At 42.3% G+C, this 18,563-nt stretch overlaps 1 protein-coding gene across 14 annotated transcripts in view; it reads left to right on the top strand.

Moving 5' to 3' along the window:
- Window positions 1-18,563, top strand: part of LOC130293185 (uncharacterized) — an 88,813-nt gene that overhangs the window by 62,445 nt on the left and 7,805 nt on the right. For all 14 annotated transcript variants that reach the window (XR_008848166.1, XM_056541668.1, XM_056541673.1 and 11 more), the window contains 5 exons: window positions 388-445; window positions 2,653-2,776; window positions 6,544-6,663; window positions 9,442-9,594; window positions 14,816-14,941. Coding sequence is in view for 13 of the 14 variants with exons in the window: in XM_056541668.1 (XP_056397643.1) it covers window positions 388-445; window positions 2,653-2,776; window positions 6,544-6,663; window positions 9,442-9,594; window positions 14,816-14,941 (581 nt within the window). In the remaining variant the exon portion in view is untranslated. The remainder of the gene's footprint in view (window positions 1-387; window positions 446-2,652; window positions 2,777-6,543; window positions 6,664-9,441; window positions 9,595-14,815; window positions 14,942-18,563) is intronic.

Genomic DNA, 18,563 nt, shown 5'->3' with positions numbered 1-18,563 from the left:
TATAATGTGAGGGGTGGAGTCACTTATGGGATATACTGTATATATAATGTGAGGGGTGGACTCACTTATGGGATATACTGTGTATGTATATATATATATATATATATATATATATAGTATGTGAGGGGTGGACTTTATCCTGTATTATAATCCCAGTTTGAATTCACTTTTCAGCAGGATTATAATTATATAGAATTATATAAAGGTAACGACTTATTGACAGTTTCCAATAACAAGTAGCAGAATGATAACATAACTACAGCTCTGAATGACGCTTCATTATATATTACGGACAGAACCCTGTATTGTATGTGCAGTTTATAAAAAGTAAATACCCCCCCCCCCCCCCTCTCTCTACAATACCAAACAACACCAACCCTGTTCCAGCGTAACAGATCGAACAAATCGTGAGCAGATGATGCTGGAAAGTGTGATGCAACCCCAGGTAAGTCTGTTCATTCTTATAGGCGGTGTTCCCAATTTACTAGTCTTTTTAGATCCTTGCTTCAATATAAATCACAACCTACAGCATATCAGGTTTACGTTTACTTTCCAATGTCGTTTTTATACGTTACCATATCTCTTCGGATATACCGATTTATTGCCATAAACCCTGGAATATTCCTATACAATGTCCAGATAGAGAGTTAAAGGGGTACTCAACTGCTCAGCGTTTGGAACAAACTGTTCCGACCGCTGGAGCCGGCGCCGGGAGCTCGTGACGTCATAGCCCCGCCCCCTCATGACATCACGCCCCGCCTCCTCAATGCAAGTCTCTGGGAGGCCGTCACGCCCCTTCCCATAGACTTGCATTGAGGGGGAGGGGCGTGATGTCATGAGGGGGCGGAGTTATGACGTCACAATCTCCCAGCACCGGCTGCAGCGTTCGGAACAGTTTGTTCCAAATGCTGAGTAGTTGAGTACCCCTTTAACCACTGATTGTATGCAATACGTGGACTGTCCGGATGTCAATGAAGAGGACTAACGCTCCTCTACCCCCCCACTTATGTTTGCCGAGTAGTTTGGCCCTGTGATCCACCCTCCCTACCCCCATAGATCCCACACCACTCCCCGATCACAGACTGTAATGTGTTGTTGTTTTTTGACATTGTTTCTTCGATATCGAGTGATGGAGCGGAATGTTAGCATGTGGTATAGTGTAAAGCTTAGGGAACATGTGCTGTATATTGTACCGTCATGCTTTGTGTGATTGTAATTGATTGTATGATTTGTATTGACGACTGAATGATGACAAGTACACAGTGAGTGATAGTTTTATCCAGATGAATAATACATAACAAAAATAATTTTACTACTACTATTAATAATAATGCCCTATTACCCAGAATTAGGGTTGCCACCTTTTTTGCAAAAAAAAAAAAAAAAAATACTGGCCATGCTAATTTGCATGATTAATTATATATGCGTAACATCACAGGATACACATATTCGGGGGATAATTTTGTCCTATTCTGACCCCTATAACTTTTTTATTTCTCCTTATACGGGCCTGTGTGAGTTCTACTTTTTGTGCCCCGATCTTTAGTTTTCAACAGTATTATTTTTTATTTATTTGACTTTTGATCGCTTTTTTTTTATTTTTTATTAAATTTAGGAGTTGCAATTAGTTACTAACTACAACTCCCAGCATGCCCTGATACAGCCTGTGGCTCAGCAGCTGCCCCAAACGAAAGCTACAACTCCCAGCATGTTGGACTATATAGTAGTATATTGTATAGGTCAATGTTTTCCAACCAGGGGTGCCTCCAGCTGTTGCAAAACTACAACTCCCAGCATGTTGGACTATATAGTAGGATATAGTATAGGTCAGTGTTTCCCAACCAGGGGTGACTCCAGCTGTTGCAAAACTACAACTCCCAGCATGTTGGACTATATAGTAGTATACAGTATAGGTCAGTGTTTTCCAACCAGGGGTGCCTCCAGCTGTTGCAAAACTACAACTCCCAGCATGTTGGACTATATAGTAGTATATAGTATAGGTCAGTATTTACCATCCAGGGGTGCCTCCAGCTGTTGCAAAGCTCCAACTCCCAGCATGTTGGACTATATAGTAGTATATAGTATAGGTCAGTGTTTCCCAACCAGGGGTGCCTCCAGCTGTTGTAAAACTACTACTCCCAGCATGTTGTACTATATAGTAAATAGTATAGGTCAGTGTTTACAAACCAGGGGTGCCTCCAGCTGTTGTAAAACTAATACTCACAGCATGTTGGACTATATAGTAAATAGTATAGGTCAGTGTTTACAAACCAGGGGTGCCTCCAGCTGTTGCAAGACTACAACTCCTAGCATGTTTGACTATATAGTAGTATATAGTATAGGTCAGTGTTTCCCAACCAGGGGTGCCTCCAGCTGTTGCAAAACTACAACTCCTAGCATGCCCGGACAGCCAACGGCTGTCCGGGCATGCTGGGAGTTGTAGTTTTGCAACAGCTGGAGGTGCTCTGGTTGGGAAACACTGGTATAAGTTATGGTGGAACATTCCGGGAGCTGGAGGATTGGTTGGATAAATACCGGCCAGGTGGCAACCCTACGCAGAATACTATACTTTGCTGGTATACGGTTATATAGTGCTGACAGGTATTGGTTGACACATGTCTGTCCTCTTCTGACACCTGTGTCCTGCTGAAGTGTCCCCTGGGATCCCTACCTGATGTGTTATTGTGGAGCACATGGAAAGGATCAGACATCAGAACCTGCTTCACCATGAGACTCCTACTGCTCGCCTGTGTTCAGACCATACTGATGGCTTCAGGTAAATTATTAATCATCATTGGGACAAGGAGTGGGTTCGAGGATTTCCACGGATTTTCATGATTTACATAAAAGAAACAAAATCATCTCTGCTACATCAGTCTATTAGTAATACTATTATTTTTACTTATTGATTATTATTATTATTTTTCTTATTGATTATTATTATTTTTCTTATTTATTATTATTATTATTATTGATATTATTATTATTCATTTAAAAGAAAATTCTATGACAAATCCAGCTCTGCTACCTCTGTAATGATCATCTTATGTAGTAGTGATGTTACTACACTACTTCATTTCAGGTTTTAATCTGTGTTCCTTCTTGAAATCTGCATTTTAGTAGTTGTATGACACAGATATACTGTAGAATAAATTACTGGTACATTATTGTATATTCATTTTTATTTTTACTAAATATATATATATATATATATATATATATATATATAATAAATATTTCTAGTAATATATATTATTTAAACATTTTTTTTTATTTTAGTCTATATATTAGTATTACTATTATTTTTTATTATTGATGATTATTCATTTAATTATTGATTATTATTATTGATATTATTATTATTTATAATAATAATAAAAAAAATTCAATGACAAATCCAGCTCTGCTACATCTGTAATGATCATCCTTATATAGTAGTGACGTTACTACACTACTTCATTTCAGGTTTTAATCCGTGTTCCATCTTGAAATCTGCCATTTTAGTAGTTGTATGACACAGATATACTGTAGAATAAATTACTGGTACATTATAGTATCTTCATTTTTATTTTTACTATATATATATATATATATATATATATATATATATATATTAAATATTTATAGTAATATATATTATTTAAACAGTTTTTTTTAATTTGTTTTAGTCTATATATATATATTAGTAATACTATTATTTTTTATTATTGATTATTATTTTTATTATTAATATTGATATTATTATTACTTATTAAAACATTATTACTTAATAAAAATATATATATGTATATCTTAATTATAAATATTTCTAGTAATTATATATTATTTAAATAAACTTTTGGTTAATTTTTTTCTTTTTTCTTTTATTTTAGACTATATATTAGTAATACTATTTATTTTTTTTATTGATTATTATTTCTGCTACTACATTTATTGTTACTCTTAGTATGATTTTATTACTATGATTATTTTATTACCATTTTTTATCATTATTATATTACCGTTAGTTTTATTATTATAACTAATGGTACTGTTTACATGCTGTGGCTAATAAGCGGTACCGCAGCCAATTAGCGCATGAGTTTTTGCCACAAATGACTGAAATTGTGGCAAAAATTGCACATTTTACAGCAATTATGGCAATTTAGCAAATTTGTTACAAAAACACATGCGGTTATTAGCTGTATTTCTGCTAATTATCTACAGCGTGTGAAAACAGCCTTATTGTTACACCTATTATCTATTGTTATTACTAATAATTAAAATAATCACAAAAATAATAGTAATAATAATTATAATATTAACAATTCTCCTCCTCCTTCTCCTCCCACTTTTGCTTCACCTCTCCCTTCTTCTTCTCCTCCTCCTTCTGTCCCTCCTTCTCCTCCGCCTTCTTTTTCTCCTTTTTCTTCTCCTCCTCCTTCTTCCTCTCCTACTTTTCCTCCTCCTTTTCTTCCTTCTTATCCTCCTCCTTCTACTTTCTATTCTCCTCTTTCTTCTCCTCCTCTTTCTCCTCCTTTTCATCCTTCTTCTCCTCCTCCTCCTCCTCCTGTTTATTTTCCTCTTCCTTCTACTTTTCTTCCTTCTTCTCCTCCTCTTTCTCCTTCTATGTCTTCTCCTCCTCCTTTGCCTCCTCTTTCTCCTCCTCCTTTTTCTCCGGTTGGTTCTCCTCCTTCTTCTCCTTCTTTTCTTCTTCCTTCCCTCCTCCCCCTTTATGAAATTATACTTCTTATAATAGCACATACACATGAGGTGAACAAAGTCTTTCCAGGCCCCTGAAGTGCTGAGGGCTGGAACCCTCTCCACGTCCCTTCCCATCCCTGTCCCTGATTGATTCACAGTCAGAGCCCAGCCTCCTTTGTGCAGGTGTGATACTTGGACACAGGGCTCGGCTCCCATCTGTCAATCAAGCAGGAACACTGATGGGAGGGGGAGCGAGGAGGCGTTAAAGCACTTTAGGGGCTTGGGAACATCCCATTGACACTTGGCACCAGATATTGAAATCCTTTTCTTATTTCATGGAAGCCCAGACAGATATATGAAAGATACCAAGTGTCTTCTTGTCCTAACAGCATCTAACAGTGTCAGCTGTTATATATATATAAACATGAATTCTAACTGGCAGAGTCCCTTTAGGGTCGGATCACACATGTCATATTTTGCTGCGTATTTTCTGCTATATATTTCCCTACTCATTCAAGTAATTTGTATTTGCTGCTAAGAGCTGTCGACACTGATAGTGGTTTCTGTTATGTGTCAAGGAGGCAGAGCTGAGCTACTCAAGTGCCACAGCCTTGCATACCTCTCACCTCTCAGCCTCTCCCCAGGCAAAGGGGTTGTTATAAAATAAGGCCAGGGATTATTAAAGATAGGTAACTCATAAGTGTAAAGAATGTGGAGTCGGCACTACTGACTGATAGGCTCTTCTGGTTAGACTGTAGGACACTTCCCACAAATGTAAACACACTGTCAATACACAGAAATAATGGTGTTCAATTGCGATCATAGATAGAACTTGTAGATTCTTTATTTCATATCTCAGGCCATCAAGCCGTTACATTGAGGTAGCGGAATAAAAGATATTCTGAATATTGGGCAAAATGGTTCTTATCTGCCGACACTTTCTATATTTCTGGGAAGTGTAGGCAAGGAAGGTGGTGTGCCAGGATGTGGCCCTAGAGCAGCTAAGTCCCACCTCCTTGACACTTGGCTAAACAATAAAAAGGGCGTTTTATATTTGCCAAACACCACCGGCTCCATTAGTGAAACAGTTTGCTTTTATATTACACAGCTATTATACTCTAACAGTGTCTGCATCTCTGAGCATCAAATATAGCCGACATATTCCCTTTAGCTCTGCTACGGATGTAGCTAAACTATCATTTGGCTCATTGGAGCTGCTTTACTTATGTGCCTTAAAGGTTGAAAATATGTTTTTCATATTAACTGGTGCCAGAAAGTTAAGCAGATTTTTAAATTACTTCTATTAAAAAATCGTAATCCTTCCAGTACTTATCAGCTGCTGTATGCTCCAGAGGAAGGTGTGTAGTTCTTTTCTGTCTGACCACAGTGCTCTCTGCTGACACCTCTGTCCATGTCAGGAACTGTCCAGAGTAGAAGCGAATCCCCATAGCAAACCTCTCCTTCTCTGGACAATTCCTGACATGGACAGAGGTGTCAGCAGAGAGCACTGTGGTCAGAAAAGAACTACACAACTTCCTCTGTAGTATACAGCAGCTGATAAGTACTGGAAGGTTTAAGATTTTTTTTAATAGAAGTAATTTACAAATCTGTATAACCATCTGGCACAGTTGATTTGGGAGTACCCCTTTAACAAATCTCTAAACCTTAAAATTGTTTTACAGTAGATTTTTCAGCAGCCCTATGTAAAACCATAGAAAACACATTGCGAAATTTCCATGAGGGATTACAAATGACAAAATTTGCTCCAACTGTGTGCTGATCAACAGTGAGAGGTGACACCTATTCATTGAGACATCTGCAATCATGTGAATATGATGTATTTGATTCTGCTCCATCCAGGTTCTTGTCTTCAATGTGAAATGTGTCGTTCATATGGTGAATCAGACAATTGTTACTCAGAAATGAAGAATTGCGTATCTGACCACGTGTGTTTCCTTTTGCGCTTTGAAACACATGAACGTAAGTGTCTGATTCCTCTACCGTTTCCTGCTGCTACAAATGGGGGAGTAGACTGAACCCTCACACTGAATGCTACATACACCATCTCAGCCATTCTCTTTTTTTGCTTCGATGCAAATGAAAGAACCTTTATATTGCATACTCATCATCTTTTACCGTTTTATGTAGCCTCCGTGCCACCCTATGCACTGCAGATTGATGCCCTTGCTATTTCCTGGTTAACCCCTCTCTGGCATCTGATGTGTATGGAAGTCAAAATGTCAGAAGCATAGTAAAGGGCGCGCTCAACAGATGAACCCACCCCCTACATGATCAGAGCTGCCTGAATTATACAGCTGACACCCACCTTTAATAGCTGGGATCTGACATAACTCTGATCCTGGGCATTTACCCCCTTAATGCTGTAGTCAATACTATCTGCAGCATCTAGGCGGTTAAACAGAGGATGGGGGTGTTCTCCTGATAAGTTCCCCTGATATGGGAACTCGGGGTACCAAGCAGGTGACATGGCAGCACGGGGCTTAATAAAAAGAGTTCAGGGTAACAGTATTAGTACTAAACGCTAGTACTGCATGTGGCAATGTTTGCTAGGATCGTGGTTACAGAACAGTACAGCAGTACAATCGATGAAGTGATTGCATGTTCAAGTGTGGTGAGGGAGTTGGAAGGTCAGATGTTATCAACCCTTTGTGTTCGTGACGCCAGGGTGTGGTTATCCTCTACACTACACCCATGTATGGTGGATGATTCCTGGGCCAGGCGCAGGGTAAATAATCATTTTGATGCAAGGTTACGGAACAACGGCACTTTACTGAGGCAGACAAGGTGTTAAAGTATTTACAGCTCAGTTTAGGCCCAAGGAAATGCTCAGTGAACTTTAGGAAGCCTGTTGGCTCGCTGGGACTTGTAGTGGACTTGGATTGACTTGTGCAACCCACACTGAATTTAGCAAACGACAGACTTGACTAACTTGACTATCTTGACTAGACTTGTCCCCTGTATTTGTGCTTACCGCCAGGCTTTGACTTTCACTGAAGGGGTTAACTGGTAGTAGCTGCGTGGCTGCGTGACTAGGCCGTGGCCTTCCTCTGGAACACCAGACAATTGCTCAGGTCTTCACTTGGCTGTACCTCAGCATGCACTGACTAGGCTAGCTCCTCCTTGGTATATATATGGGAGCAATTTGGAGGAATCCCATAGGTCACCGGCAAGTCACCTGACCCCCAGAATAAAGCTGTAATGTTATTTTACAGTACGGTGAAGGGCGTAAATCATGAATGCAAATAAATGAATGACAAAATAGCTTTTTGTCCAGTAAGATATATGAACCCCAAAAATGGTGGCATTAAAAAGTACAACCTAAAAAATTGCTTAGGCATTAGGGCCTAAGGGGTTAAATCATTTATGTGTGTATAATAGTTATAATGTTTAAAATGGATTGCTTATTTTGGTTAATTTAAGATTAAAGGAAAACGGTCACCCGTTTTATTCGCACTATAACCCGATACACAGGGTTATAGTGCGGGCGAACAGGAGACCGATGCGGGGTCTCGGACTGCTATACCTACCTGCAGTCCGGAGCCCCGTTCCCCCCCCCCCCCCCCCCATAGTCCTCCTTTTAAAGCGCTGACTTGAGGCGGGCCCGCCGGCTAGATTTAAATATGCATAAGCGCTGTTCACGTGAGCGCTGGTGCCTACTGACCGGCGCTTATGAATATTTAAATCTAGCCGGGGGGTCCGCCTCAAAGCGCAAGTCAGCGCTGGAAGAGGAGGACTATGGGGGGAACGGGGCTCCGGACTGCAGGTAGGTGTAGCAGTCTGAGGCCCCGCATCGGTCTCCTGTTCACCCGCACTATAACCCTGTGTAACGGGTGACTGTTTTCCTTTAATTAGTACTCTTGTGATGATTTCAGATGCCTAGACATTATGAGGGAGATTCATCAAGTCCAGTGCTGAGGAAAAGTTGCCCAATTGCCCATAGCAACCAATCAGATCGCTGCTTTCATTTTGCAGAGGCCTTGTTAAAAATGAAAGAAGCGATCTGATTGGTTGCTATGGGCAACTGGCCAACTTTTCCTCTGGGCAGGTTTTGATGAGTCTACATATATATATATATATATATATATATATATATATATATATATATATTAATAATTTAGAAACATGCATGAAAAAATGTTAAATGTTTTTTTATTTAATAATTTAAATAATTTAGTACTCTGACCCTAGACATCTTGTCCAAAGAACAGGGAATAAGATGTCTGATCGCAGGGGTCCTCTCTGTTGCACCCAGCGTTTGTTTAGAGTGTCGGGTGCAGTGCCAGAAGCTTGTGACGTCACGGCCATGCCCCTTCAATGCAAGTCTACGGGAGGGGGCGTGATGGCCATCATGCTCCCTCCCATAGACTTGAATTGAGGGGGCGTAGCCATGACATCACGAGCCTCCGCCCTGCATCGTCAGTCATCTAGCAGGGAGCAAAGTTTGCTCTGTGCACTGGATGTCTGGGGTGCCGCAGCCAAGATTGCGTGGGTCCCCACCAGTGGGACCCCAGCGATCAGACATCTTATCCCCTATGCTTTGGATAGGGGATGAGATGTCAAGGGTGGAGTACCACTTTAATGACTGAAAAGTCTACAGAAACACCATTTAACAAAGCAGTGCGACCATATGTGCCAGTACACCTTTAGACATCCATAAATAATGGTGTAGAAAAAGGGTTTGGCCACTTTCTCAATCTTGACTATCCTCATGATTGTTGTTTTCTTTCTATGTCTTAGTTGAGCAGGAATTCACCACCTGGGAGGTCAATAGGCAATGCTGGAATCCTTTGGCGTGCTTCACAAGTGGCCAAGTGTCATCATCAAAGTACAAAATACGATTCGTAACCAGTTGTTGTTTTGAAGACAATTGTAAGATCCCCCTCCCGGACTGTGAGTATGAGGCGTCACTCTTCATAACTTGTCTGAACCGGCAGAACACTATTATATAAGGATATTGCTTTATTAGTCTCCTATGCTCTGAGGGATAGGGGGCTCCCGATTTATCCAGTCACTTTACAGCCTGACAGGGTTTGGACTGGGATTGGAGATAACTCTGATCACAGTGGTTTAACCACTTAGGGGTTCAGAGATATGTACGACAATCCGACTCAGAGACAGGTAAAACCGGAGACAGGTAAAAAATGAGCTGACCGGAGTAATACGGTGACTACCGTTGGCTCATTAAAGTCAATGGATTTAAGCACCGATCCTGCTGGTGCAAGTGAGCGCACGGTTTTCCCCTCCCCCAGCCGGATCCGGCACCCGTACAGTGAAAACGTGGTGTGCATGCACCCTTACAGGGGTTAGACACCTTGCTGGTACCCCGTTGGACCCATTTTTGCCTTTATTCTTCATGGCATACTTTCTACAAGATGCTGAAAACATAACTCAGAGGACATGATGCCATTACGCACTTGCCGCAGAATTGTCGGCTGCACATCCATGCGGTAAATCTCACCTTCCTCCACATCCCAAAGGTTGGATTATATTGAGATCTGTTGACTGTGGAGGCCATTGAGGAAAAGTGAACTCATTATCACTGGAAGTAGCTGTGGTGTCCCGGTACCGTATTGTATACGTTACCTGTATAGAGGTCCCCATAGTCAGAGTCCCTAGGATGTCAGGGTCCCTCTTTTGTAGTTTTCCCCTTGTCACCCCTCAGTTAGTCAATGACTATATAGCAGTTCTTATCAATATAAATATAAGTATAGATATGTGTATATTTAGTTATCTTCCTGTTCCGAGAGTATCAGGACCTGCGGGTCACGTGATTAGGTTAAAACTCTATGGTTTTGCTACAGGACCTTTGGAGGTTCCCGTGACGTGTTCACCCACAATGCACTGTAACGGCCGGCCCCTGCCCATATAAGGGACCCGCGCCATCTTGATCGTTCTCTTCTCTCTTGGGTTGCTGACTCTGGAAGAGGTAGGACCTCCGCAGCTTACAAGACGATTTGCTAGGCCAAAGCCTTGCAGCATAGGCCTCTAACATAGCGGATAGACTAAGCAATTCCCTGCTACTCATCACAAGATCACTGGACCTAAATACTCCCCTAAATCCAGCGGATCTCTGCTATACAATCCTTAACCCCTTAAGGACTCAGGGTTTTTCCGTTTTTGCACTTTCGTTTTTTCCTCCTTACCTTTTAAAAATCATAACCCTTTCAATTTTCCACCAAAAAATCCATATTATGGCTTATTTTTTGCGTCGCCAATTCTACTTTGCAGTGACATTAGTCATTTTACCCAAAAATGCATGGCGAAACGGAAAAAAAATCATTGTGCGACAAAATCGAAAAAAAAACGCCATTTTGTAACTTTTGGGGGCTTCCGTTTCTACGCAGTGCATATTTCGGTAAAAATGAAACCTTATCATTATTCTGTAGGTCCATACGGTTAAAATGATACCCTACTTATATAGGTTTGATTTTGTCGTACTTCTGGATAAAATCATAACTACATGCAGGAAAATGTATACGTTTAAAAATGTCATCTTCTGACCCCTATAACTTTTTTATTTTTCCACGTACAGGGCGGTATGAGGACTCATTTTTTGCGCCGTGATCTGAAGTTTTTATGATTTTTGTTTTGATCGGACTTTTTGATCACTTTTTATTCATTTTTTTAATGGTATAAAAAGTGACCAAAATACGCTTTTTTGGACTTTGGAATTTTTTTGCGCGTACGCCATTGACCGTTCGGTTTAATTAATGATATATTTTTATAGTTCGGACATTTACACACGCGGCGATACCACATATGTTTATTTTTTATTTTTTTTACACTGTTTTATTTTTTTTATGGGAAAAGGGGGGTGATTCAAACTTTTATTAGGGAAGGGGTTAAATTACCTTTATTAACACTTTTTTGTTACTTTTTTTTTTGCAGTGTTATAGGTCCCATAGGAACCTATAACACTCCACACACTGATCATTGTTATCCCATAGGGACCTATAACACTGCACACACTGATCTCTAATGCTGATCACTGGCGTGTATTAACACGCCTGTGATCAGCATTATCGGCGCTTGACTGCTCCTGCCTGGATCTCAGGCACGGAGCAGTCATTCGTCGATCGGACACCGAGGAGGCAGGTAAGGGCCCTCCCGGTGTCCGATCAGCTGTTCGAGACACCGCGATTTCACCGCGGCGGTCCCGAACAGCCCGACTGAGCAGCCGGGTCACTTTCAGTTTCACTTTAGAAGCGGCGGTCAGCTTTGACCGCCGCTTCTAAAGGGTTAATGCCGCACATCGCCGCCATCGGCGATGTGTGGTATTAGCCGCGGGTCCCGGCCGTTGATGAGCGCCGGGACCGACGCGATATGATGCAGGATCGCGGCGCGATCCCGCTTCATATCGCGGGAGCCGGCGCAGGACGTAAATATACGTCCTGTGTCGTTAAGGGGTTAAAGGGGTATTCCAGGCAAAAACTTTTTTTATATATATCAACTGGCTCCAGAAAGTTAAACAGATTTGTAAATTACTTCTATTAAAAAATCTTAATCCTTTCAGTACTTATGAGCTTCTGAAGTTAAGGTTGTTCTTTTCTGTCTAAATCCTGTCTGATGACACCTGTCTCGGGAAAACGCCCAGTTTAGAAGCAAATCCCCATAGCAAACCTCTTCTAAACTGGGCGTTTCTCGAGACAGGTGTCATCAGAGAGGATTTAGACAGAAAAGAACAACCTTGATGGACATATGTCTTTTTTCGACCGTACTAACTATGTAACTATGTAACCTTAACTTCAGAAGCTCATAAGTACTGAAAGGATTAAGATTTTTTAATAGAAGTCATTTACAAATCTGTTTAACTTTCTGGAGCCAGTTGATATATAAAAAAAAGTTTTTTCCTGGAATACCCCTTTAAGAAGCTAAATTGGGCTTATCTGATCCCAACCTACTGTCAATCGCTGCTCAAGCTTTATGCATAGAGACTCTGTTATCTGGGCTGTTACTATTACTACATGTACAGAAATTCTTCAGTAAAGGTTCCAGCAAGTTTTCAGTTAACAGCGGTTGTGGACAATCCTTTATTTCTGCATCACCTATTGCTCTTGGGAAGGGTGGCAATAGGCCTATCAAGAGAACCCAGCATTTAACCCTCACCCTGGCGTCACGAGTGACAAGGGTTAACAACGCCCTTAATTATCCTGAACAGCAACACCCTAACTACCCTACACTCCCACAAGACTTTCTCCTCTCATCCGCCACTACATAGCCATCAAAAGATGGGTCCTCTGTGGTCATAAATGGAAGGATATGGTCAGCAACAATACTCAGGAAGGCTGTGGTATTTAAAGGGGTACTCCGCCCCTAGACATCTAATCCCCTATCCAAAGGATAGGGGATAAGATGTCAGATCGCCGGGGTCCCGCTGCTGGGGACACCGGGGATCGCTGCTGCAGCACCCCGCTATCATTACTGCACGGAGCGAGATCGCTCTGCACGTAATGACGGGCGATACAGGGGCCGGAGTATCGTTACGTCACGGCGCCGCCCCTCGTGACCTCACAGCCCGCCCCCGTCAATACTAGTCTATGGGAAGGGGGCGTCGCGGTCGTCACGCCCCCTGCCATAGACTTGCATTAAGGGGACGGGCCGTGATGTAATGAGGGGCGGAGCCATGACGTCACGCTGCTCCGGCCCCTGTATCGCCCGTCATTACGCACAGAGCGAACTCGCTCCGTGCAGTAATGATGGCGGGGTGCCGCAGCAGGGATAAGATGCCAGGGGCGGAGTACCCCTTTAAACAATGCTCAATTGGTACTAAGAGGCGTAAAGTGTACCAAGAAAATGCCCCCCCACCACCATTACACCACAACCACCAGCCTGAAAGATAGATACAAGGCGGGATGGGCCCATGCTTTCCAAGCCTCCACTGAGATCAGGAAGATCAACTGCCAGATGCCACCAACTTCAAGATTATGACTACAATGCTCAGAAGAGAAGGAGCGCCATTGGGCTTTTGGAGAGATAATTTGTTTGGAATGGAAGTCGGGGGCCATGGTGCCAGAACAGTGGACCCATTAATATGAATGGACACTGTAATGCTTCATTTCTCCTTTGGTGGTGCTGCAGGGAAATGGAACACGTATTGTCAGGTTTCTGTAAAGGACAGCTGCTCGCTGGTGGTCCCAGCAGAGGGGATCTTTGTGATCAGTTTATTTTTGTAAGGGCCCTTCTAACAAGAATTACCAAATAAAAAAAAAAAAAGATTGTCCAAAGAGGGGAACCCCTTTAAGCAGCTGGGAAGTAAAGAAGATAGCATACCGTATTTTTCGCCGTATAAGACGCGCTTTTTCTTCCCCAAAACTGGGGGGAAAAAGTCGGTGCGTCTTATACGGCGAATACACCCCTATCGCGGCGGTCCCTGCGGCCATCAACGGCCGGGACCCGCGGCTAATACAGGACATCACTGATGCCGCATCAAAGGACATCAAAGCTGACCGCCGCATCTGTAGGGAAAGTGACACTAACCCGGCTGTTCAGTCGGGCTGTTCGGGACCGCCGTGATTTCACCGCGGCGGTCCCGAACAGCCCGACTGAATAGCCGGGTTAGTGCTTACAGGACACCGGGAGGGACCTTAACTGCCTCCTCGGTGTCTTCTCCGTTCAGGGATCCCCTGTATGGCTGGCGCTCTCCTTCCTCGTCATCGCGTACGTGCGTAACGACGTGATGGCGGCGACGGAGAGCGAGGATACCCGGCCGGCAGCAGAGACATTCCGGAGCGACGGGGACACGGCGACAGCGATGGAGCGACATCCAGGGCAGCGGTGACGGGTCCGGAGCGGCGGGGACACGTGAGTATTACCTCCTCCTGCAGTGGTCTTCAATCTGCGGACCTCCAGATGTTGCAAAACTACAACTCCCAGCATGCCCGGACAGCCAACGGCTGTCCGGGCATGCTGGGAGTTGTAGTTTTGCAACATCTGGAGGTCCGCAGGTTGAAGACCAATATTGGGTTCAAAATCTTTATTTTTTTTGATTTTGCACCTATAAATTGGGTGCGTCTTATACGCCGGTGCGTCCTATAGGGCGAAAAATACGGTAAGTAAATTGCCTCATGTTTATTTGGCGTCATTAACACCTTCTCTCTACTTGTTATTTCAGTTCCAGCAGAGAATACTGCTCATAATGGATTGTTCTGTCCTACCTGCATTTCCAATACAAGTAAATGTGTTCCAAATAATTCAATGAAATGCGTCGGAGAGGAGACATGGTGTTTCACGCTAAATGGTAAACCATAATTATTGCTGACAGTGCGCGTCACGCTCAATTAAAGGGAACCAATCAATTGCCGTATGCCACTGGACAGAGGAGTAAAGACGGATAGTGAAGAACTACAAATAATAGAATATCCCGGTTCTATTAAATATTTGGGTATTGAAATAAGTGCAAGAATAGAGGATTAATTCACATTACATAATTGCAATGTTCTCTTCACCCGGGAAAAAAAAAAGTATATCCACGTTATATAAAATATTGACGAAAGAATATACGTAAACTTGTCACTTTAGTAGTAAAAATAAATGGGAAAATGATGTTGGCACGTTTCCATTGGTTAATTTAGCACATAGAATTTAAAGGGATACTCCGGTGGAAAACTTTTTTTTATTTTTTTTTTTATCAACTGGTGCCAGAAAGTTAAACAGATTTGTAAATTACTTCTATTAAAAAATCTTAATCCTTCCAGTACTTATTAGCCGCTGAATACTACAGAGGAAAATATTTTCTTTTTGGAACACAAAGCTCTCTGCTGACATCACAAGCACAGTGCTCTCTGCTGACATCTCTGTCCATTTTAAGAACTGTCCAGAGTAGGAGAAAATCCCCATAGCAAACTATATACTGCTCTGGACAGTTCCTAAAATGGACAGAGATATCAGCAGAGAGCTCTTTGTTCCAAAAAGAAAATAATTTCCTCTGTATTATTCAGCAATTAATAAGTACTGGAAGGATTAAGATTTTTTTTTTTTTTTTTAACAGAAGTAATTTACAAATCTGTTTAACTTTCTGGCACCAGCTGATTTAAAAAAAAAAGTTTTCCACGGGAGTACCCCTTTAATTTAGCACACAGAATAATGCAATTTAAAGGGGTACTCTGGTGGAAAACTTTTTTTTTTTTTTGCACCTCATATTAGGGACATGTTTGTCATTGATATAGTTGATGTTATTTCAACTGCTTATGCTTTTCTTTTTTTTACTCCGTATTGTCACCCCGGTCCCCCTGCTAAGGGTGCATTCACACCACGATTCTTTCATATGGTGACTGGATCCGGCTGGGAGATGTGAAAACCGGGCACTCCGTACCCCAGCCAGGCCCGGCCCGCATCTCATTCATTTGAATAAGCCGACCAGAGTCAGATATTGACATTTTTGCCCCGTGTACGGTTTTGTGACCAGACTGAAAACCGTAACATACCACTATGGGTGCATGCACACCACCTTTTTGCTCTACAGTTCCCGTATATGGTTTCAAGTTAAAAACAGTACGTAACTGTATAGAAAACCGTATGCACTGACTTAACATTGTAAACCGTATGTCAAACGCATCATCCGGTTTAGTCTGTTTTGCTTCTTATACGGTTTTGTCTGTTTTTTTTTACCAGCACCCAAAACCATAGTCTACCATGTTATTTGGGTGAAAATCTGTATTAACCCGTGTACGCTTTTTTTTTAACATGGCAGTCAATGGGAACCGTACAGAACCGTATGTGTGTACGGTTCCATCCGGTTTGCACCATACGGTTTTTGACTTTGCACTGTTTTTTCTTGGAATTTAAATCAAACAAGTGAAACTTTATTTAAAATGGAGTGATAAGTTAAAAATGTATAAGTTTTTTTTCTTCAAAATCGGATGCAACCGGACATCATTTTTCAAACGTATACGGGTTGAAATTTGTACACACGTTTTGATACAGTTTAGTCCGGTTTTAGGAAATCCGTTTATCATCAAAAACGTGGTGTGAACCCAGCCTATCACTATCTGACTCCGTTCACAAAATGGGATACGGGCCAAAAATGAGCTGACCGGAGTCACTTACACCGGTCGGCTCATTCTAATGAATGAGATGCAGGCCGGGTCCGGCTGGGGTATGGGAGCGCCTGGTTTTCACATCTCCCAGCCGGGTCCATTCACCATATTAAAGACTCGTGGTGTGAATGCACCCTAACTGTTCCACATTTATTGCAAATGTTTGTTAATAATTAGCCACATAATGGAGCTTTAAAATCAATGGAATGATAAGGCAAACAGTCATTTGTGCCCTCCATATAGTCATATCCAATCCACACCCACAGTTCCTGCTTTGTGCCTTAATATAGTTGTTTGACTATTACCCTTGAAAAAAGCCACTGTGTGTGGTGAAATGTCGGGGTTGTTAATGTGTGTCAGTTTTTAAAGAATCGCCCACATGGTCCACGTATGTTAACAGTGGTGTATGTGGACTGCAGCCATGACACCTTGATACAGCTGGATGCTGTGTACTCTTTCAGTTTACAGTTACACCAATGAGATCAGTGGGTTGAGGTGTTTTTTTTTTAAATCACAAAAAGGCATTGAATAAGGGTCCTAGTGATCACTTTATGATCAATTGTATATAGGAATGTGTGTAATAACATCTGCACCCTGCTCAGTAAAAAGGCAGTTATCTGTAACCCGACGTCGGTGTGTTTCTTTACTCCCCGTGTCTGGCCCAGGAGAAGCTGTCTCCACCTCGAACCGTGTATAGGCTAACGGTGCCCTGGCGTCACGAAGTGATAGGAATACCTTGCACCCTCGTGTCACCACAGGAATATAGTTGTAGGCCCCTATACTATCCCCCATATAGTTGTAGGCCCCCTTACTATCCCCCATATAGATAGTTGTAGACCCCCATACTATCCCCCATATAGTTGTAGTCCCCCATATAGTTCTAGGCCCCCATACTATCCCCTATATAGTTGTAGGCCCCCATACTATCCCACATATAGTTGTAGGCCCCCATACTACCCCCCATATAGTTGTAGGCTCCCATACTATCCCCCATATAGTTGTAGGCCCCCATACTATCCCCCATATAGTTGTAGGCCCCCATACTATCCCCATATAGTTGTAGGTTCCCATACTATCCCCCATATAGTTGTAGGCCCCATACTATCCCCCATATAGTTGTAGGCCCCATACTATCCCCCATATAGTTGTAGGCCCCCATACTATCCCCCATATAGTTGTAGGCCCAATACTATCCTCAATATAGTTGTAGGCCCCATACTATCCCTCAAATAGTTGTAGGCTCCCATACTATCCCCCATATAGTTGTAGGCTCCCATACTATCCCCCATATAGTTGTAGGCTCCCATACTATCCCTATATAGTTGTAGGCTCCCATACTACCCCCCATATAGTTGTAGGCTCCCATACTATCCCCCATATAGTTGTAGGCCCCATACTATCCCCCATATAGTTGTAGGCCCCCATACTATCCCCCATATAGTTGTAGGCCCCCCATACTATCCCCCATATAGTTGTAGGCCCCATACTATCCCCCATATAGTTGTAGGCCCCCATACTATCCCCCATATAGTTGTAGGCCCCATACTGTCCTCAATATAGTTGTAGGCCCCATACTATCCCTCAAATAGTTGTAGGCTCCCATACTATCCCCCATATAGTTGTAGGCTCCCATACTATCCCCCATATAGTTGTAGGCCCCCATATAGTTCTAGGCCCCCATACTATCCCCTATATAGTTGTAGGCCCCATACTATCCCAAATATAGTTGTAGGCCCCCATACTATCCCCATATAGTTGTAGGCTCCCATTCTATCCCCCATATAGTTGTAGGCCCCATACTATCCCAAATATAGTTGTAGGCCC

This window comes from Hyla sarda, chromosome 10, assembly GCF_029499605.1.
Source record: "Hyla sarda isolate aHylSar1 chromosome 10, aHylSar1.hap1, whole genome shotgun sequence".
Classification (NCBI taxonomy): domain Eukaryota; kingdom Metazoa; phylum Chordata; class Amphibia; order Anura; family Hylidae; genus Hyla; species Hyla sarda.
This window is presented reverse-complemented; position numbering and strand designations above follow the sequence as displayed.